The sequence below is a fragment of the Trachemys scripta genome, chromosome 3 (assembly GCF_013100865.1).
Source record: "Trachemys scripta elegans isolate TJP31775 chromosome 3, CAS_Tse_1.0, whole genome shotgun sequence".
Classification (NCBI taxonomy): domain Eukaryota; kingdom Metazoa; phylum Chordata; order Testudines; family Emydidae; genus Trachemys; species Trachemys scripta.
In genome coordinates, this window is record NC_048300.1 from 6928186 (window position 1) to 6951394 (window position 23209).

At 44.9% G+C, this 23209-nt stretch overlaps 1 protein-coding gene across 2 annotated transcripts in view; it reads right to left on the reverse strand.

Annotated features, from left to right (window-relative positions):
- Window positions 1-23209, reverse strand: part of SLC24A3 (solute carrier family 24 member 3) — a 331311-nt gene that overhangs the window by 77815 nt on the left and 230287 nt on the right. For both annotated transcript variants that reach the window (XM_034764053.1, XM_034764052.1), the window contains exons 4-6: window positions 17759-17833; window positions 10160-10244; window positions 7564-7667 (exon numbers count right to left, since the gene is read on the reverse strand). In XM_034764053.1, coding sequence (XP_034619944.1) covers window positions 7564-7667; window positions 10160-10244; window positions 17759-17833 — 264 coding nt within the window. The remainder of the gene's footprint in view (window positions 1-7563; window positions 7668-10159; window positions 10245-17758; window positions 17834-23209) is intronic.

Sequence of the window (23209 nt, forward strand, 5' to 3'; positions counted from 1 at the left end):
GGGGGGGGGGGGGGGGGGGGGGGGGGGGGCAAAGGAGGCAATTGCCCAGGGACCCGGGCGATTTCAAAGGGCTATCCCCAGAGAGAATACAACAGAACAGTCCCTGAACTCAGAAGACATCAGGGGCTGCATTTATGCCTGACCTGTATAGGGAAGAGTGCTCCTTGAATCCTTCCCCAACTTGTCCATCTCAAAGAGCCAGCCCGAATCTGGCCCATAGTATGGTATCTCTCACTCTCTAAGCATGTTCTGTTCATTGGTAAATCTAGACTGCAAGCTTACTTAGATCATATACTGCTTGGGGTGGAGTTTGTGATTCATTTCTGTGTTTGTACAGCTCCAAGCACAAGAGGGTTCTGGTCTACTGCAATAGAAATAACACATAATAATATAGGCTCCTACCTATGTTTTAGTTAAGATAAAATAACACACCCATTGCTGGAAAAGAGTGCAGAAAAATAACTCCCAGAGCACTTCTATGCCCACTGTGCAGCATGATGACCTAGGAACCACCCTTACAGGGAACAGCTATGTGATCATTTCAAAACTGTTGCCGCATTAGTGCTGTAAAAAGCAACAGAGGGTCCTGTGGCACCTTTGAGACTAACAGAAGTACTGGGAGCATAAGCTTTCGTGGGTAAGAACCTCACTTCTTCAGATGCAAGTGCTGTAATTATCCAGGTTAGGTCATGGCACCCCAGAGCCCAGATGGGCCATTAGCTTAAGAACCATCTTCCCTGAGATGTGAGGAGAACCTCTTGCTCTGTGGCTGGATTAGCAGCCCTGTATGTTTTATGTAAGGATTCTCATTTAATTTACAATACAGCTGTTTGTTGAATTGCTTATGTGGGTCCTAAATAACGTCCCGCATCCCTCACAACAAACAAAACCCGACATATCAGAGAATCCCTTAATCAAAGAGTTATGCTTGGAAATGTCTCTCCAGTTTCTTTCCATTTAGCAACGTTACAAACTGCTCCCCCAAGGACTGCTGCATAGTTAAAAACCAGTTCTGATTTAATCTAGGGCACTGAAGTGGCTGGGTCTCTTGGATCTGCCACGTGCTACTGCATAAAGATTCAGTAGGGGTTGCAATACCCAGTCACACAGCAACATTATGAAGTCAATGGCACGATGCCAATTTACGCTAGCCAAAGATTTGATCCATTTATATCGGTCATTAGTTTTTGGTTGCTTCAATTTCTCCACTGTCCTCTAAGTTCCTTCAAGGCCCCCATATCACTCCCTCTAAGATGAAGCTGACCAAATCCCCGAAGAAGGAAAAGATGAACCACTTTGCTTCCTGAATTCAACTTCATCAAGAATTATTAGCTTGTTATACAGGGCAGCAGCACAGACTTACTGTAGCTAGGTATGCAAAGCATTTTATTGATTGAAGATCAGCATATTTCCCCCCCTCCCCACACACACATGTGCTGACCGCTCCTCAGCCGCATCTGAGGATCTGGGCCATGCTTCTCTGGCCCAAGGAGCGTACAATATAAATTAGATGCTACATGGGATGATGTAGGGAAAAGTCATCAGGCAAGGGAGAGGGAGACTGACGCACAACAACATATTCCTAATGGAAAGCTAGCTCTTCAAAGTGATGTGCCTGGTACTGAGGTAGCACTCAAGTAGTTACAATAATGAGCTGGAATAACGGTTGGTTCTAAATGCACATAGTCTCACTAGGAAAAAGAGTAAGGAGGAAAAGGTGCTAGAAACCGGGAATAGTGCAATAAACCAAAATGCTGAAACTAAGGCAGCTTTCCTAATTCGCAGACCCACAGGGTCTATCAACCCCCTGAGGCAATTGTAGAATAATGAGGTAGACAGCATGACCAGAGAGGATAGTTAAACCCTATGTCCATACTGGCGATTCCTAACAGCCACAGTTGGAAAGGAAGGTTGAGTAGGGACGGTTCGTTGGTTAATTCCTGAATTTGAAGCTCACCTGAACATTGTGGGACTGAAATTGGCATAGAAAAGCTGCCTTGTAAAGTTCCGTTTCCCTCACTGAACATAAGCCATGCGAAGAGGCATCTGAGATTTGTGTGCTACAATGTCAAAACCAAAAGTCTACTCTCCTTTTCTTCCGATACACATTGTCTGTTTTAGAAGATCTCTGAGAATATACAGCAAAAGTGGCAACCATTTCATTATTGGACAAATCTGGGAAAACTCTTAATTTTGGCCATGTTTACCACACAATACTGTGTTCTTCAGCAGAAACGGAATCAGTATCCTTGGTCAAATTTACAAAGCCTTGCAAAAAGCTAGTGGGGTTTTTTCAAAAGCATTCAGTGTTGGATTAACTCTGCTCCCATTTAGGGGACGGTCAAACTCTCCCTAGCTTCAATGGAAGCAGAGTTACGCCAAAACTGAGCACTTTTCAAAAACCCATCCACTGACGTTCTACTCCCAAGTTCTCATGAACTGGAAATAATAGTTCGCTTTGCTACAGTCCCTTTCATCTGAGGATTTCAAAGCGCTTTGGAAGGTAATGGTCAGAATTGCTTCATGAACTAAATGTAAACAAGTAGCCTCAGGGCCACCCTGCAAGTGGCCCCTCACTTCAGTTTCCCTTTTGGGTCCCCGCTACCTCCATACGAACTTATCTTCCAATCCATCAACAGCGTTTATTAACTAACACTTAGCGCAAACAGTCCATAAGCAAAAGTCCCCAAACATAGTCTATATCCCCCGGGACTTGTACTCTTTAAAACCCAGCTTCAATCTCACCACCCCGGCATCTTTCGCCACCCCCCAGCCCTTCCTTCTGGGGCACAACCCCGCTCTTACCAGCAGGAGCTCACACAGCCTCTCCGCTAGGAGCCTGTCATGGTTCCTCTAGAGTCCAGCTCTCTGGCAAAGGGAAGTCAGCAGGGAACCCCCTCTGCTCTGACTCTCCGGCTTAGAGCCAGCAGGCATCTCCCTCTGCCGCTGCTCCTCCTGCCTTCAGCCCTCTGGCCCTGGCTCGGGGATGCCAGCCAGCAAATCCCTCTTACTGCTCCCCTGCTTTCAGACCTCCCCCAGGAACCCCCTTCTCTCTCTAGGAGCTGACATTGCCTGACTGACTCAGTCTGCTCTAACACTCTGTCTCACCAGGCCTCAGATAGCACCCCCAGGCACTGCCCCACCCTCTTAATTGGCTCAGCACCTGGATGGGGAAAGGAGAGCTGAGCCCAATTTCATTTAAGGGGCCAGCTACCCTGTTACAGTAAGTATGGTTACACCTGCTCTCTTACAGATGAAAAAACTTAAGCAAACAGCGGTTAAAGGTCTAACGTTTAAGGTGCTTATGTAACCAACACGTCGCTTGGGTGTGGTGCTCTGTCCCGTCTGGTGGCACCGAGACCTCTTAGAGAGAGATTAATGAGTCTGCTACAGCTTTAGCAAAGGGCCACGTGGCTTTTATGCGGTAGAGGCTCATGCACTAAGCTTCAGAGGTCCCAAGTTTGATCTCGCCTGTCGACGATAGGGGTCTGTCGGTGTTACAAGTGGGGGCTCATCCCAGATTTCAACTGGAAAGTCTCTGAAGTTTGGGATGCGCTTCCTCAGCTACGGGAAGTATGTAACCCACATACCGCTTGGGTTTGGTGCTCTGTCCCATCTAGTGCCACCGAGACCACTTAGAGATTAATGAGTCTGCTACAGCCTTCCCTAAGGGCCCTGTGGCTTTTAGCTCATGCATTTAGCTCCAGAGGTCCCAGGTTCAATCCTGCCCACCAATGACTGGGGTCTGTCAGTGTTACACTTTAACTTCCATTCAGGGCCGGCTCCAGGCACCAGCCGACCAAGCACGTGCTTCGGGCGGCACCTTGGGGCAGGGCGGCACTCCATCTTTATTTATTTATTTATTTGGATTCAGCGGCACGGCGCTCGGAGGGTGGGGCGGGGCTTCGGGTGGCATGGTGCTCGGGGCGGCAGGGCTTCGGGTGGCGTGGTGTGTGGAGGGGGGGCGGGGCTTTGGGCAGCACAGTGCTCAGAGGGGGGCGGGGGCTTCGGGCAGTGCTCGGGGGGCGGGGCTTCGGGCGGCATGGTGCTCGGGGGGCGGGGGCTTCGGGCGGCACTCGGAGGGCGGGGCTTTGGGTGGCGTGGTGCTCGGAGGGGGGCGGGGGCTTCGGGCGGTGCGGCGCTGGGGGGGGCGGGGCTTCAGGCGGCTTGGTGCTGGGGGGGCGGGGATTTCAGCGGCGCTTGCGGGGAGGGGGGTATGGCAGGGCGGCGCTCTTCTTTTTTGCCTGGGGCGGCAAAAAAAGTTAGAGCCGGCCCTGCTTCCATTGAAATCAAGGGGAGTTAGGCCCCTAAACACCTTTAAAGGAACAAGTAGAGCTCCACGCTCCTAGGTCTGTAGTCATTAGACCACACACAGAATAATTTAGTGCAGCCAAGTCCCTCCTGAACTTCTGAAATGTATCTGGTGTGGGAGGATGGAGGAGAGTTGAGACAGAACTTTTTGGTTCTAAGATATGTCTTTTAAAAAAAATACCTAAGGGGCTTCCAAAATATTTTCAATTTTTTTCTGGACTTCCCAACTTCTTTTCATCTAGAATTCTGGTTTGTGGTTGTGTTTTCGGAGCAGGTTTCAGACTGCTGGACAACAATGCTAGGAAATAGAGGAAGAAGAAATATTTGGTTGTTCCTAGGTCATCGTGTTGCACAGTTAATCTCCATCTGTTTAAATGTTGTTCATGGCAACCTGACTGAGAAAAATTCCTGCTGATTAAAAGAGAACACCTCCAGGGAACATTGCTCAATGCCCTGGGAAAGCTTTGGTAATTAATAATTGGCCTGAATCATATGGGCTTTCACCGTACGAGTTACAATGGTGCCACTTAAACACTGAGCACACATAGCGAGCTTTAAACTGCACGTTCCTTCAGGGAATCCATCTACAGCTTAGCCATGAAACTTTCCTAATAGTGAAAATATCCAGTTTCATCTTGAAAAAATGATAAAAGCTGAATTCCAAACTTTCTGGTGAAAACTCAAACTGCCTGCTCACTTTCTCGTACTGATCCAGGTATCCAATCCCCTTCTCCCTGTCTGGTCTTTCAGAGTTAATTGACCCATTGCCTTGTATTGCCTGCACTATTGTTCTTCACTTCCCATTTATAGACAGGATCATACAGTGACATTTCAAAGACTACCTTAAAGAATATGAAAATATTTGGCATTTCTGCAAACTCCAATACTCAGATATTTAATTACACAGAGTCAATCACCTGACTAATTCAGACAGGAACTCAAATCTGACAATGTAATTACTTTAAGTTCGGATGGATAACTCAGGAAACCATAGGTAGTCTGACATGCAAAAAGCATTCAAGAAATAATACCAAAAGTTGATGGCACCCCTTTTCAATGATGCTCAGAGCTTGATATGGGTGCATTTAAATACATATTACACCCCAAAAGCTACATTAAAAGAACATTAAGGTTGCAAAGCCAAGCACCCAAAAGCTAGGAAATGTCAGAATTCAACTTGCCTGCGCAAACTTAAATGTGTAGCCTCTGTGAGTGTTCATTATAATACAGTTTTTAATTACATGATCACATACTATTTTTTCCTTGGCCCTGCAGCACTGACCTGGAGCCATAGGCGCCGATTAGGTGGGTGCTCCGGGGCTGGAGCACCCATGGGGAAAAATTAGTGGGGGCTCTGCACCCACTGGCAGCCAAGCTCCCCCCCAGCCCCAACTCATCCACTCCTCCCCTGAGTACGCCACATCCCTGCTCCTCCGCCTACCTCCCAGCACTTGCCGCCGCCAAACAGCTGTTTGGTGGTGTAGCAAGCTCTGGGAGAGAGGGGGGAGGAGTGGGAACGTTGCACGCTCAGGGGAGGAGGTGGGGCCAGGGCGGGGATTTGGGGAAGGAGTCAGAATAGGGGCAGGCAGGGGGCAGAGTTGGGGCGGGGACTTTGGGGAAGGGGTTGGAATGGGGCAGGTCAGGGGCAGGAGGGGGAAGGTCAGGGTGGAGTCAGGGTGGGGCCAGGGGCAGAGGGGGGCTGATCACCCACTGGCATGAGCAAAAGTCAGCGCCTATGCCTGGAGCAATATACAGTAAAAGCTTTTTTAACCGGTATGCTGGGGGAACGGGGGGTGCCGGTACATTTAAAATGCCAGTTAACTCAGAGGGAGGAGTTTGGAGTGCAGGTCAGGGGCATGGGAGGGGCTGCAGGGCACAGACTCTGGGAGGGAGTTTGGGTCTGGGAGGGGGCTTGGGGCAGGGGCTTGGGGTGTGGAAGAGGTCTCGGGGTGCTGGATGGGGGGGCGCTCACTTCCAGCAGCTCCCCATCCCTGCTGCTCCTGGCGGAGGAAATCACAGGGTTGACCTATGTAAAATATTTCCATCCCTCTTAATGATCTGAAACCTGTTTCATAAAGTGCAGCCACCACCATCCTTCGTGGGACAAAACAGAAGAAAACTCTGTCAAGACTATATGGCCAGGTATAAAACAGCCTAGCTACATGGACTTCGACAGAGACATGGCGGTTTACACCAGCTGAGGATCTGGCCCGATGGTGTTTTCCTTTCCACCCTTCGATTATAAGGTCTGATTGTATGAGAAAAACAAGACATTCTTTTAAATCATTATTTATTTAACTGGAGTGAGGTGTTGCCAGGCCATTGTGTTCTTGTTGCTGTGGGAAGAGACGTTTCTTCCCCTCTGATCTGAAAGAGGTGAGATCTGGGCTCATTCATTTCTGGTGAGATTGCATTCCACAGGCAAGGTCTCACTGCTGATAAAGCCCTGTCCTCCCTGCCATAAACATTCCCAGTGTTTGCAGCTGTCGGCTAAGATGCCAATACAGCTGACGTGCAGTTGCTTATAGGATGTTGTTTGTAAGATATTTTCATATCATTTGTTGCATTCCTTCTATAACTTCAGATTTGTTTTAGCAACTAGGCTTTAGCGCCCAGGATGTGGTTATCAATATCTTTGTACGAAATGGTGAGAAACACAAAAAAGTTATCTGCAACCAAACCTCAAAGGCCTTACTGGCTACTAATTCGGTCATGTCTCGGCTGGTGACAGAAGCCTCAATTGGCCTGCACTAAATGAAGGGAAATTGGGGGAAGAATGTAAAGGAAGAGTGAAAACAGGGAAGAAGGGAAGGATGGCATATTTCTTTGGGTCACTGAGTTCAACTAGCACAAGCTCAAGCACTAAAGTATGTCTCGCTTGCACCCTATTTCTTTTTTTCGTTTTACATGATGCTGGGGAATGGTCTTCAGACCTGCTGCTCCTTCCACTGAAGTCGAGACTCAAAACTTTCAGAAAATGTAGCTTTTCCTTCCTTCTCCCCCATTTATTTCTGAACCAGCTGCTTCGGCAGCAGTATTTCACGCTGTTCCCTTCCACGCTGTTGCTGGTGTCCTCAAAGCTGTCTTCAGACCCCAATTAAATAAAGCTCCCTTGTATTTTGCACACCCAGAGCTCCCCCACGAACGGAAACCTCAGTCTGCATGAGCTGCTGCCTTGCACTGATATTTTGCTGGGATATATGGAGAGCCAGTGGAACTGAGAACCCTGTAGACCTCGTTAGCTGCTCTTACCTGTCCTGCGAAAAGGCCACACACCCCGATTATACAGAGAATGTTGAATACGGCAGAGCCAACAATGGTTCCGACTCCTACGTCTCCTTTTGTGATAAAAACACCTGAAAAACAAGTTCAAGGCAAACGGAGTAAATCGAAAAGAACAGGGATCCTACTCCAAAAAACTGCACCCCTTTGCTGTATACGTTAGAACTTCAGAGTTCCGAACACCTCGGGAATGGAGGTTGTTCGTAACTCTGAAATGTTCATCACTCTGAACAAACGTTATGGTGATTCTTTCAAAAGTTTACAACAACTGAATAATGACTTAATACAGCTTTGAAACTTTACTATGCAGAAGAAAAATGCTGCTTTTAACCATCTTCATTTAAATGAAACAAGCACAGGAACAGTTTCCTTACCTTGTCAAATCTTTTTTTTAATCTTTCCCATTATTTTTGTAATACACCTCTACCCTGATATAACGCGAACCAATATAACATGAATTCGGATATAACGCGGTAAAGCAGCGCTCTGGAGGGGCAGGGCTGCGCACTCTGGTGGATCAAAGCAAGTTCGATATAACGCGGTTTCACTTATAACGCAGTAAGACTTTTTGGCTCCCGAGGACAGTGTTATATCGGGGTAGAGGTATAGTTTACGTTTCACACAGTACTGTACTGTCTTTGCGGGGGTTTTTTGGGTCTCTGTTGCTGCCTGATTGCGTACTTCCAGTTCCAAATGAGGCGTGCGGTTGACCGGTCAGTATGTAACTCTGGTGTTCGTAACTCTGAGGTTCTACTGTACCCAGATCTTGGTCATTTGCCTGATTATGCCACTTTGACTCAAATTTAATAGGACAACTTGTGAAAGAAAGTAAAAGGGTGAATAAGGAGGCAGAATCTGGCTCTTTGATAGGATTAGTGAGAATGTTATCAAAAGTGCTACAGTAATGGGTACTATAGAAATAAATGTCAGAGAATAAAAAATAACCCCCCAACGGCACCTGCTAGCTACAAGTCTGTTGAAATTCAGCTGTTGCTAGTAGGGGTCTGGAAGAGTTTCCCTGACCACTGTGGCCTGGGATTTTTTCCCCTCAGAACCATGCTACACAAGGGGCTCATTCTACCAAACCAGGGACTTTGTTATAACAAAGTAGTGAGCTGACCATGTTGGAACGTGGTCCCACCTGTACAGCCAAATCATGTTGAAACCGGCTTACAATGTTGACCTTTTTACTATAACACAGTCCCCGTTTTGGTCAATTTTAGGTTTATAGATTTTAAGTCCAGAAGGTTTTAAGTCATGTAGTCTGACCTCCTGTTCAATGCAGGCCATAGAACTTCCCTGAATGAATTCCAGTTTCAAGTCCATTAGCTGTGGTTGAATGAGAGCAGATCTTTTAGAAAAACATCCAATCTTGATTAAAATATTTCCAGTGATGGAGAATCTGCCACAACCCTTGGTAAGTTGTGCCAGTGGTTAATTACTCTCTTGCTGCACAGATGGGTATAAACAGGGCTATGCACTTCCCTCAACCCAGGTAGTTTATAGCATGATTCTCAGACCAAAATCCATGTCCCCACTGGTCAAGGGAACCACTGCTAGGACTGTGCTAACAACAACAGTGGTGAAACGTGGTTGAAACTAGCAGGCTCTGCTGATTCTGAACCAATTGTGTAGAAGAAAGAAGCCCCTCACTCTTGAGCATTGCTGCAATAGGATAGCCCCCTATTCTGCCCCCCATGAGCTGAGTGCTGCTGTGAGGGAGCCCCTCCGTTCTTCTGTTCAATATTGTGCTCATCAAGGTAGTATCTGAGTACCTTCCTGCAGTGCCTTAAGCAATATGGCTACGCATCCTTCTCTTCTAAACTTAGCCTTCTCGTGGGATGAAGGACAATTTTTTAAAGCTCTCAACTAATCTCTCCCTATGAAGATTTTGAATCCACAACTTCACAAGCCAGCAGCCTCCACCAGCCCTCACAGCATGCCTTTGTATGCGTCACAGAGAGGGTCGGGAATTTCTCACCACGTTCTTGGAAGAGGAGGAGGGGCTGGTTGGACATGCGAGAGAACTGCTTGCATAGATCTCCAGTGCACACAGCTATACCCCTGGGCTCCAGCCTCTCATCCAAAACAAGACCCAACATAAAACCCCCCTGATCGACACTAAAATTTCCATCCACACTGTAATCGAGCTATGTAGGCCCTCAACACAGCTAAAAACATGGTTCTGTCTTGCAGTGTAGATGGGACTGGCCCATTCTCAAACTGTGCTTAGTCATCTGTAATGGACGCAAAGCATGGCCATTGTGTGTGTAGGTACACTTTAGTGGCGTGTTAATCTATTCACGGTGCACAGAGCCTGGATTATGCTCGGTGACGCACACTGTACATAAAAACAGAAATTCAGGAGTTTGTTCTTTCATCCACACCGGGAGATTTATACATATAGCTCCTAGACTTAATAAGGATTTATCACAATTAATCTTCCATGCGTCCATGAGAGAACAGGTTAAGACTTATTACAACTCTTAATGTCATTTGGCAATTCCAGCTGTACTTAATGCCTTTAAAAACTGTTTAAAGAAGAAATGGCTGGTTAGTTAGTTACCTATAACAGATGTAAACAACTCAGGAGCGGAGCTTCCAGCTGCCATGAAAGTTGCCCCAGCCACGTCTTCACTAAGATGCAGGCGCTGCAGAGAAACAAAATGAAGTCCATGATTATAATACTGGCACGTGAGAAGAAATTCACCTGAAAAAGTGAAGTTGTCTGTCTGAGCAGGAAATTGCTTATATGCTAAAATGGAAAGAAGGGACGAACCAACAGGACAGAGAGGCATTAGTTACCGGGGGAAATATTGCATTCTCAGACTAAAAAAGCAAGATGGTTGTGCCTTCTGATTTCAATTTACAGAGGGCTAGATTGTTCCTTTGGGCACTGCCCTGTGCAGGGCAAGGTATATTAGCTGCTCCACCCCAGGAGGCATGATGAAACCCCTCTGAGTCACGATTCCTTTCCTGTCTCCATGCACCCGCTGTCTCACCTACTCTGGCCAGTACATGGTGGGGGCTGGGGGATGGAGCCAAGTTCTTGCCCATGTGCTCTGGGGAGTATGTAAGGGTGTGAGTACCCCAGACGGAAGGTGCTAACTTTGCTGTATGGGATTTACCCAGCACAGCTAACATAATCTCCACTGATAATCAAGGACTGGCATTCTCTTAAAATACCCATACTTACCAAATTTGTTTTAGCTGTAAGAAACCCAAAAGCCCACTTCTAGCCTTCATAGCCCTAGACATATGGGGGCTGATCTTATTTAAAACATTATTTCCTGAGAGGAAAAGCATTCACTACTGTATACAGATTTCATTGGTATAAACCTTTTCCAAATATCTGCTTAGTTAACTATTTACTATACGCTTTGTGCAGTCCCACCATTCCATCGGTACGAGCTACAGTTCAGTAAATGGGACCAAACTACTAAAACTAACAGGCCCAGCTGGCACCGCCCATTGTTTTATGCGAAGAAGCTAGAAAACAACCCCCCCGTAGTACGGCTGCAAACTGCTACCTTGTTTCTACACAAAACAGACCCAAACACGTAAGCTGTAGTGCCTGGGTATGGGTCATCAGTGGAATGAGGGGCAGTGGAATGTGAAGAAACGCTTTCCAGACATCACTCGTTGTTTAAAACAACGAAGAGCAAGCAAGTAGACAGGCGATCTAAACACTTCCTCTATCTTCCATTAATTCAGGCTGAAAACTGAAAAAAAAATCCCATCGCGCATTGTACTTTTACCACAAGAATCTCCGAGGGTTCTTCATAAATATTTACCTCAGCAAACTATGTTTATGCAAAGATAAGATAGAGAGTTAATTTACTTTGCAAAAAATGCAGAACAAGCAATCGAATCCTCAATTAACAGTCCAATCACAGCTTCATTTTCTCACAAGGACGCCAGATACCCTTAACTCTGCCCCCTCACGTGCTAATTATACAGTCTTTCATATATGTTATGGGGGGCAATGGAAGAGGAGGTGTGTGGGTAGAGTCTGGCCTCCATGGGAGGCAGAAAGCTTAAAAGTGTTATATTATCATAATAACGTGTGACAAATTGATTAAACAAAAAGCTTTTCTGAAAGTGATCTAACCAGGACTAAAAATATTGTGAAAGACGTATCTAGGAACAAAGGCAGATCTCCCAAAGGGCTAGTTTCTTCTGCACCAGGCTCAGTGGAAACACAGATTCACTCATCGTATAACATACAGCCTGCACCACACTGATGCCTTCGGAGGAGGGATAATCAGTCAAGGGATATCCTTGAGTTTGTACTTCCTAAAGACAGATTATTATAACAGTGGCTTCCCTAGCAGAGAAATCTGAGGCAATGTATTCAAATGGCCAAGACAAGCTGGGTAGTCAAAGACGTGGAAAAGGAAGTAAAAATCTATTCCATGGTGCTATCAGTTGGGGCTTGTATATGCTATTATAACCCTAATATTAATACACTTCCAGTGCTGATGGAACTAAACCGGAAAAAGCCATTCTTATTCTGGAATAAGCATGTCCACATGAGGAGCTATTGTGGAATGTTGATTTCCAAGTGCTTACAAGCCCTTAGGCAATAGGACTTCCCTAATGTGACTGAATGACAGCGAGACCTCTTTCCAATGACAAAGTTTTGCAAGTTAACAAGTGAGAGAAGCTACTAAAAATATACAAAGCATATCACATCATCCGATAGGGTTGCACATCTGTCACCTTTAGTGACATTGAATAATCCCTGGCTCTCAAAGCTGTCCTATTGATTTCAATGGGACTTCTTGTGGAGCAGACGATTACTTTGTGTGAGGATGGGCAGCAGAATCCAACCCCAGATGTTATCCGAAAGTGTGATCAAACTATTTCCCCTTTAGTCTGAAAAAGGCAGACAAGGGCACCAGGAGAAAAGGCAGTGGAGACCCTTCCCAGGTTAGCGGGGCCTCTTTCCCATGAACATCTGAATGCTAACACTGAAGGCTATGTCCAGGCAAGTTGGAAGTTTTAAAGAAAAGCCATTTCAGATTAAGACCAAAAAAAAAAAAACATTGGAGCAATTCTGAAAAGAGGAACATGTATTTCTTTCATCGTCACAGAACTCGAGAACAGCTTGATGTCGTTGGAAAGAAAGGACTTTGTGTCCCCAAAAGGTCACCTTTGGGCTGAGAACACATATATTAAAAAAAAAACAACCCTCATGTTTTTGAGAGAGTTAAGGCATCTTTGGATAATCATGGTTAACATGTATTGTTAATCTATATCACATTGCTATGGTCTGCAGTATGATCACATTTATCTAATACTTGTTAAACCACACTCCCTCTTCTCTGCACCACAACTATATCTCTGGCATGGATCAGTTGCCCAGTCACCCCTTTGATCATCCAAACGGTTTTTGCTGTGCTGTATTCCGATGAACCAGAAACACCAGTACAGTTTAGGAATCAGCTTCCATCAGAGCTGTCAGATAGAAATGATTTTGCAACTAACCTCCCACACCTCCTCCCCCAGCTCAGAAGCAGCTCCGTTTTCAGGAAGATGGATAATTGTGGTTCTACCATCAGAGGAGATCTGCAGGTGTTGTTCCTAATTGACAAAGATCTCGAAGTGGCAAAACCAATCTGTATTTTCTACCTGCAGCACAGATTTCGTTGCATGGAATTGGCTTTGGGAAAGACTTGAAGACACTTCAAACATATGGCCCACGCTCAACAAATAATTATCTTTCTGTGTTTATTCAGGCTGGGAAATACTCCTTATCTTCTAAAATTTCATCCTGCTGGCCTGAGCCAAATGGGGATAGTTTCCTTTGCAATTGCTTGAAATGTGTGAGAGCAGCTTTCCCTGCTGCTGTACAATTTAAAATGGAATTAGAATCTTGCAGGGAGGTCTGAAATCCAAATAAGGGATCAGAGCCTCGGCTAATGTAAATCAACCATAGCTCCTAATTTATATCCGCTGAGGATCTGGCCCAGTGTTTTAAACTGAAGTCTGCAATGTGACATGCACTCAGCAGAATTTTTACCATTAATTATTATTGTTATTATACATTCATATTGCAGTAGCATGTGCAGCCCAGTGAGACAAAGGGCTCCCAATGCTAGGTGCTGTAAAACATAGAAAATGAAAGGCCTGCCCCAAAGATCTCATCGTTTAAAAGACAAGACACCAGGTGGGTGGAGCAGAGAAGCTGGTTGGGGTGGGGACTAAGGTAGCAAAAGTAATAGGATCTTAGCCAAGCAGGAGGAGCACAGATATCCATCCATCTGCCCAGTGCCTGCACATATAAGGAGACTGCTGCATATCTGTTGAATTTTGAATCCAAACCAAGACTTTGTTGTAATCAATGTCAGGGCAGTAGAATCCACATTTGTGGTGTGTGTAGGACCAAAATAGTCCTCTTTTGGCCAGACTCTGCCCCTTTGGGTGACCTGTTTGCCCCAGTGTGATGCAGAGCGGGTTTAAAACATCATTTGAAACTTGGAAGTATCCAGTGGATCAACAGTTTCATGGCCAAGTCAAGATACATCTTAATTTCTCTCATTTTCCCTCCCAAGAACTGGCCAGTGGAGCTGATGGAATGATTTACTGGAAGTTTATCAGAATTTAGAGTGCACAAGTTTGAGAAGCTGTAATTTTGCAAATTTTAAAACTTAGCTTTTACTGGAAAATGTCTATTTTAATGTAATCCAGGCTCAAACAGACATTTTTCATCAGAAGGCTGAAAATATGCAATTCTTGGCCATCTTCATCTGAATTACAGTACGCTAGATTGTATTTTTAGAACTGTATTACTATAATTTTTATTTCAGTAGCACCGAGAGGTCCCAGCCAAAATTGGGAATTCATTTTGCAAGATGCTGAACAAACATGCACTATGAGACAGTCCCTGCTTCGAAGAGCTTGTGAATTAAATAGATAAGACAACCAAACTCAGGGGAGGGATAGCTCAGTGGTTTGAGCATTGGCCTACTTAACCCAAGATGGTGAGTTCAATCCTTGAGGGGGCCACTTAGGATCTGGGGCAAAATCAGTACTTTGTCCTGCTAATGAAGGCTGGGGGCTGGACTTGATGGCCTTTCAAGGTCCCTTCCAGTTCTAGGAGATAGGATATCTCTATTAATTTAATTTAAAAAATGTTCATAGACTCTAGGACTGGAAGGGGCCTTGAGAGGTCATCGAGTCCAGTCCCCTGCCCGCATGGCAGGACCAAATACTGTCTAGACCATCCCTGATAGACATTTATCTAACCTACTCTTACATATCTCCAGAGATGGAGATTCCACAACCTCCCTAGGCAATTTATTCCAGTGTTTAACCACCCTGACAGTTAGGAACTTTTTCTTAATGTCCAATCTAAACCTCCCTTGCTGCAGTTTAAGCCCATTGCTTCTTGTTCTATCCTTAGAGGCTAAGGTGAACAAGTTTTCTCCCTCCTCCTTATGACACCCTTTTAGATACCTGAAAACTGCTATCATGTCCCCTCTCAGTCTTCTCTTTTCCAAACTAAACAAACCCAATTATTTCAGCCTTCCTTCATAGGTCATGTTCTCAAGACCTTTAATCATTCTTGTTGCTCTTCTCTGGACCCTCTCCAATTTCTCCACATCTTTCTTAAAATGCGGTGCCCAGAACTGGACACAATATTCCAGCTGAGGCCTAACCAGAGCAGAGCAGAGCAGAGCGGAAGAATGACTTCTCGTGTCTTGCTCACAACACACCTGTTAATACATCCCAGAATCATGTTTGCTTTTTTTGCAACAGCATCACACCGTTGACCCATATTTAGCTTGTGGTCCACTATAACCCCTAGGTCCCTTTCTGCCATACTCCTTCCTAGACAGTCTCTTCCCATTCTGTATGTGTGAAACTGATTTTTTCTTCCTAAGTGGAGCACTTTGCATTTGTCTTTGTTAAACTTCATCCTGTTTACCTCAGACCATTTCTCCAATTTGTCCAGATCATTTTGAATTATGACCCTGTCCTCCAAAGCAGTTGCAATCCCTCCCAGTTTGGTATCATCCGCAAACTTAATAAGCGTACTTTCTATGCCAATATCTAAGTCGTTAATGAAGATATTGAACAGAGCCGGTCCCAAAACAAATCCCTGCGGAACCCCACTTGTTATGCCTTTCCAGCAGGATTGGGAACCATTAATAACAAATCTCTGAGTACGGTTATCCAGCCAGTTATGCACCCACCTTATAGTAACCCCATTTAAATTGTATTTGCCTAGTTTATTGATAAGAATATCATGCGAGACCGTGTCAAATACCTTACTAAAGTCTAGGTATACCACATCCACAGCTTCTCCCTTATCCACAAGACTTGTTATCCTATCAAAGAAAGCTATCAGATTGGTTTGACATGATTTGTTCTTTACAAATCCATGCTGGCTATTCCCTATCACCTTACCACCTTCCAAGTGTTTGCAGATGATTTCCTTAATTACTTGCTCCATTATCTTCCCTGGCACAGAAGTTAAACTAACTGGGCTGTAGTTTCCTGGGTTGTTTTTATTTCCCTTTTTATAGATGGGCACTATATTTGTCCTTTTCCAGACTTCTGGAATCTCTCCCGTCTCCCATGATTTTCCAAAGATAATAGCTAGAGGCTCAGATACCTCCTCTATTAGCTCCTTGAGTATTCTAGGATGCATTTCATCAGGCCCTGGTGACTTGCAAGCATCTAACTTTTCTAAGTGATTTTTAACTTGTTCTTTTTTTATTTTATCTGCTAAACCTACCCCCTTCCCATCACCATTCACTATGTTAGACATTCCTCCAGACTTCTCGGTGAAGACCGAAACAAAGAAGTCATTAAGCATCTCTGCCATTTCCAAGTTTCCTGTTCCTGTTTCTCCCTCTTCACTGAGCAGTGGGCCTACCCTGTCTTTGGTCTTCCTCTTGCTTCTAATGAATTGATAAAAAGTCTTCTTGTTTCTCTTTATTCTCGTAGCTAGTTTGAGCTCATTTTGTGCCTTTGCCTTTCTAATCTTGCCCCTGCATTCCTGTGTTGTTTGCCTATATTCATCCTTTGTAATCCGTCCTATTTTCCACTTTTTATATGACTCTTTTTATTTCTTAGATCATGCAAGATCTCGTGGTTAAGCCAAGGCGGTCTTTTGCCACATCTTTCCTAACCAGCGGAATAGCTTGCTTTTAGGCCCTTAATAGTGTCCCTTTGAAACACTGCCAACTCTCCTCAGTTGTTTTTCCCCTCAGTCTTGATTCCCATGGGACCTTACCTATCAGCTCTCTGAGCTTCCCAAAATCTGCCTTCCTGAAATCCATTGTCTCTATTTTGCTGTTCTCCCTTCTACCCTTCCTTAGAATTGCAAACTCTATGATTTCATGATCCCTTTCACCCAAGCTGCCTTCTACTTTCAAATTCTCAACGAGTTCCTCCCTATTTGTTAAATAGCTTTTTCAACCTTCTGAAATAAAAAGTTGTCTGCAATGCAGTCCAAGAATTTGTTGGATAGTCTGTGCCCCGCTGTGTTATTTTCCCAACATATATTTGGATAGCTGAAGTCCCCCATCACCACCCAATCTTGGGCTTTGGATGATTTTGTTAGTTGTTTAAAAAAAGCCTCATCCACCTCACCTGTTGGGAGAGAAGAAACACCAATAACCTGTGGGGCACAGAAAGGTTAAGTGACTTGCCCAAGGTCTCACACAAGAAGTTTGTTACAGAGCCAGGAACTGAACTTTTGAGTCCCAGATGAGCAACTTAACCACAAGATCAATTTTTCCTGGGTACCTCTTAAGGTATGTTTTTAACTATATCGTATTTATGCTTTTTCTATTGTAGAGGGCCTCTAACTATTTGCTAAAGAGAGGAGTGCTCTGCAGATATAACTGTTCTTATTGTTATTGAAATGGCAATCACAAGCTTTATAAGGGTACCCTACAAACATTATTTTCCCAGTAAGAAATGCACACGCAGACTCCCATAACAGAAACACACAAAGCTGAACCAATCATGTACACGATATTATAATCCAATGTAAACAAACATCTGTTTTCTTACCCATTAAATTAAAAAAAAAATACAAGGACAAACTGTAATATAATGCTATCTACTATGGACACATCTTGAGGTTTTCAAGGGAAATTGCTACTAAAGTGACATGCAGGTCCAAGAAATATCTACAGATACTTACTTCACTAATCTTTTCCAATGAAGGGACAAAGAAATCATCACAGACAATTGCCAAAGCGTAGAACATATACATGGCCTGAAAGAGAAAACATAACATTGAGTTTAGAAGGTGCCAGGGAAAGACACAGATTGTAAAGTCCCACTTGAGCTTGGGTTTTTAAATTGTATTGCTAGAGCAATTTATGGGGCATCTTAGTAGTTAATGGAAGGCTCATGAAGTATTTATCCAAAACGTCTTACAAGTTATCAAGTGCCACCGTCACTTAGCATCAGACAGTGACAGATGCTTTTTTAAAGTTCTCTAGATGTTGCTGAAACACGTTCAATATCTCCTTTATCCCCCTTTTCCATAAATCCGAGGTCTTTTTTTTTTTTTTAAAGTATGAGTGTGTCCCATGAAAATCTGAACTCTCCAGAAGGGGTTTTCAATTGCTGGTGCTTCAATGCTGAGCAAAGAAGTGTGTTTGTGCTTAGACTCCCTGGAATGATACCTAGAATTCTAATCCTAGGATTTTATTTAATCCAAAGTAATGCTAGTCTTAGAAAGAACTCCCTCCCCACCCCCCCAAATGAGTGGCTGGAAAAGATGTAAATTCGTCATTTTAATGTTAACTAAAATCATAGGGCCCACTATGGCTCCTCAGGGTCTGAACTGAGTTGGGGAGACCAGAGCCATGTGACACAGGAGCAGATCCCCAGCTGGTTTAAATCGTTCAGTGGAGCTACTCCAATCTGCACCAGCTAAGGATCTGGCTTATTACGCTTTTGCAAAGCCTTATGCATCCAGTGGGGCTGAGGTCAGAGCAGTGAGATGCTGGACTCCCTTGGTGACGGGTTAGCCAGGGCTTCTCCCAGTGTGGAAAGGGGAGACACAAGAGGAAAGGCAGAGTCCTCTCTCCAAATCTGGCTAGTGTGCTCCTCATCGCGCTTTGGGCGCCTGCAGCCGAATTATGACTGCTCTCTCCCCATCCAGTGCACTCATGTAGGGTCCGCAATAATTTGGCTCTACTGGTTTTATGGAAAATGAGGTATATGCTGTATTTATGAGCCTGGCATCCCACACAGAGATTAGGAAATGGTCTGTCTCAATCAGCTGCCACGGAACAGCCCCACTGTGTATTGGGATACAACATTTCTCTCCTGGATCTCATTCCTAGCAGACTCCAGTATCTGTAAGTTTCACAGGGAGTACTATGGGAGATCTTCAGGTATTACAATAAATAATACTGTAATGATCACAGTTGCATGGGGTTACTGTCATTAACGATGGTATTAGGGTGGATTCGGAAATGAAATTGCGTATATCGTTCACTGGAGTATCAAAATGAACCATTAACGTTAGGATAACATTGCATTGCTTCAGGGCTGGTTTATAGTACCACAACAGCCCCTGTCATCTGCAGTTCCATCCTGCCAAGTGTTTATGACCCCCGTCTCACTTGATTAAGCAAATCACCCTCACTTTAGAAACTCTCTCTCTGCAATTTTCCTTATTTTTTTTTTTAAACACATAGCCTGTCAGATGGAGTAAAATGACTGGGTATGTCTGAAAGAGAACAGTACAGATCCCCAGAAATAAGTGCTTTTTACAGCTGGGCCCATAGGGCGCACCACTGTATCCCGAATTCCCTTCTTTTTACATTTCTACTGAAGGCATTACAACCTCAGTTGCCTTTCCAACCTCGCAGTAAGACTGAACTGTTTTAAAGTTCAAAGCAGTCTACACATTTTGCGCTGCCTGTCATATCCCTTGATAGCATTATTTTTACAAGCTGCACAGAGGAAAAAAAGACAAGACTGGTTTGAACTCATAAAAAAAAGCTCTAGCAAGCTTTGGGCCCTGGGGTGGTACATTGTGTTGTGATGCAGACTGATTTCTGGACAGGACTGCCGATGGTGGCTTGCAGAGAGCTAGTGATGACTAGGCATGGTGAAGAGGTAAAGAAGCATAGGCCCCGATCATACAAACACTTATGCATCAAGGGCCTGATCCTGCATCAGGGACATTAATGGCAAAATTCCCATTGACTTCAGTGGTGCGGAGTTCTGGCCCAATGGGATTACTCATGTGCTTAAAGTTAAGTACAGACATGTTTGCAAGATCAGGGCCATAGGCTCCACAGAACAGGCAGGGAATGTGCAACGGTACAACACTGCTCTCACTGCAGCTTTTCTACCGGTGTGAGCACATAGGAACAGGCTGTCATGATCATAGCTCTCCACTGGTATCAAGGAAAGAAGAGTATTTAAAAAAAACCACCATCACTACCATCACACAAAGGGCACGTCTACACAGCAAAGACAAACCCACAGCTGGCTTGTGCCAGACGACTCAGCCTCGTGGGGCTTGGATTGCAAGGCTGTTTCATTGCTGTGTAGACTTCCGTATTCGGGCTGCCGCTCAGGCTGTGGGACCCCAGCCCGAGCCTGGAAGTCTACACAGCAATGAAACAGCCCTGCAGGCCGAGCCCCGTGACCTTGAGATAGCTGGCACAGGCCAGCCATGGGTTTTTCTTTGCTGTGTAGACGTACCCCAAACCACAAAGCACGGGTGTGCCATCACACAGCATATCAATGATCCCCAAAAGCAGTAGGAAATGAGTATGGACAGTGATGTCATCAACGTTAACTGCGTTCGGCTGCACTTATCTAAATACAGGAGAACCTCAGAGTTATGAACACCAGAGTTACGAACTGATCAGTCAACCACACCCCTCATTTGGATCGGAAGTATGCAATTAGGCAGCAGTGGAGACAAAAGAAAGCAAATACAGTACAGTACTGTGTTAAATGTAAACTAGTAAAAAAAAAAAATAAAGGGAAAGCAGCATTTTTCTTCTGCATGGTAAAGTTTCAAAGCTGTACGAAGTCAATGTTCAGTTGTAAACTTTTGAACAAACAACCATGATGTTTTGTTCAGAGTTACGAACATTTCAGAGTTACGAACACCCTCCATTCCCGAGGTGTTTGTAACTCTGAGGTTCTACTGTATATGAGGGATCGTTAATTGCATTACTTAATTTATCCGAATTGTGCAACTTCAGCACCACAGCTGTTTGTGGCACTTTTATTCAGCATTAGCTGCAATAGACTAATTTCCCATATGCCTCTTTACTGAATTTATACCTCCCAGGTTTCTTTGTGGGTTTTTGATGGTTGTTTATAAGGTGGTTTTAGAGAAGTGGAATAGAGACCTGTGGGAATCAATCTGGAATTCTGATGGAATTATGTTTGAATAAAGTCAATTATTTGTCCTCATCTGGCTTCATTCTCTGTTGCAAGTTAAATGATCACACACAGTCATATTTATTTTCTGGTCATCTTTTTCCATTACAAACCCTACGACCCAGTAACCACACAGCTTGATAATTGTTTGGGGGCTAAACTAGGCCTTTCCCAATTCCCTCACCCTGCTGACATGATCTAACCACTATTCCCATTTCCCTGTTCTCTCCCTGGCTTTTTTCAGCCAGCAGGATTTTCTATAAAGAGGAAATGCTGATCGTAAAATAAAATGAACGCAGGAAAGAATCCCCATATTTGACTGGAAAAAAGGGCCCGGTTTAAAATGAGGAGAGGTTTGGGCAAATGGAAATCTTTAATGATAAGGAGAAAGCAACAGAAACAAAATGAATTAAATATAGAAAAAACCCCAAAACATTTGAATAAATGTATATTGTTGACGGTGAGAATTTTAGGTTGATGCTCAACTGAAAAAGAAATCCATTTTGGAGCTACCCAAAGAACTCTAGAGACCATATTTAAGTGTAACTTGGGCTTGCTGCCTGTATATGAGATAACCCAGGGGCTGAAGTATTGAGAGGAAGGCCGAGGAATTTATAGCCAGGATTGGCTACTGCCAAGTTAACAGAAGGTGCCCTCAAGCTGAAATACGCACATTTGAAATTCAATATTCAAACTGGAACGAAAGAGCCCTAAAAACCAAGAAGAGTCAAAATGGGATAGTGAATTGGCTGCTTGGGAATCATTAGAACAAAAGGTAAACATGCTTTTGACAGCTCCTCTCCCTGTTCATCTTCTGCCACATTTCCCCTCTTTTCTCCTTTTCGCTCTCTCCTGGTCACCAAGCCTCTTCCCCTCCTCCCCGCATCCCACAAAGTAAATACAACATGGTTGATGTCCTGCTTTAAAAGTGAATTGGGAGACAGAAGCTAGGATGCTCCCACAGGTAAATGCATGTTACTCTGCTCCATGATTAAGGTTGCAGGTAAGTTTTCTTTAGCAGCCCGACTGTAGACCCCTGTCTAAAGTTCACAGACATAAGAATACGGGCCTCAAAGCTGGTAGGTTAGATCCAGGGTCAAGGCAGGATTTTTATACCTGCTTTGAAGCGGTTTTCAACGAAGGGTTCCTGAACTGTTGCATAGGAAAGATCAAATTTAATCTATTATGTTCATCCAGTCTGTGCACCCACTCCCACATACCTACTCCCTCACATCCATCTCACCCATGCCCCCTCCATCACACATGCACCCACTCCTCACACACACACACACACACACACACACACAACTGTATGCAGCCATCTGCTCACATGCTCACTCCTGCCTTCCCCTGCTCCCCAATAAAAAGGAGTGGGCCTCTTCCCCTTCCCCTACAGCAAAATCGGTAGGGGCACTTGGAATGCTTGGCTGCCCCTCCCCTCCTGAGCAAGGGGGCAGGCCTCAGTGCCGCGGTGCTCCTCAGCTCCCTACTTTCCTCCTGGCAAAGCAGAAGTGGGGCCTAGGCTGCTCGGTTTAGTTTCCCTTTCCCATCCTGAAGAAAACAGTAGTGATGCCCATGGGTTGTGCACGCGGCCTCCCCGAATGCTCGCTTTACACTGGCTGCTACTGAAGGGATGAGAGGTTGCCATTTAAGAGTGTGTAATACCATGTGCCATGCACTAGGCCTTTAACATGCCTGGGGCATTGCTCCCCTGGGAATGGTGGATGCCAACGTTCTCACAGCACCAGTGTACCGCCCCTCCACGGTCAGCAGTTAGCTACTAAGGACAGGTGTGTTATTTTTCAAGGGATTTAATACGAGCACAGTGGAGGAATGAAGACTCAGCAGAGAACACACTGCATGGGTCCCCTGGCCTCCAACTGCACCAGCTATGCTCAGGACGGGGAGCTCTGAAGCCAGAGATGGTTCCAGGGAACCAGGCCACCCTGGCACCCATGCTTTGCACCTGGGTAAACCCTGCCCACCATTAGGCATTACAGACCTCCCCAAAAGGGAGGTTTAATCTGCTTTTAACCACGACAACAATCCTGCAGCGGACTTCCTGCCACTGGGGGCCCTATGCAATGTTCCACAGTAGCTAGTAAAACAGGTTGCCTCTATGGTCACTGCCACTATTCTGATGGTATCTTAATTTGCTTCTAGGACACCCAATACCTTACTCATGATTATAAGTTAGAAGAGGTCTTGTTCCATAACATGGAAGTCA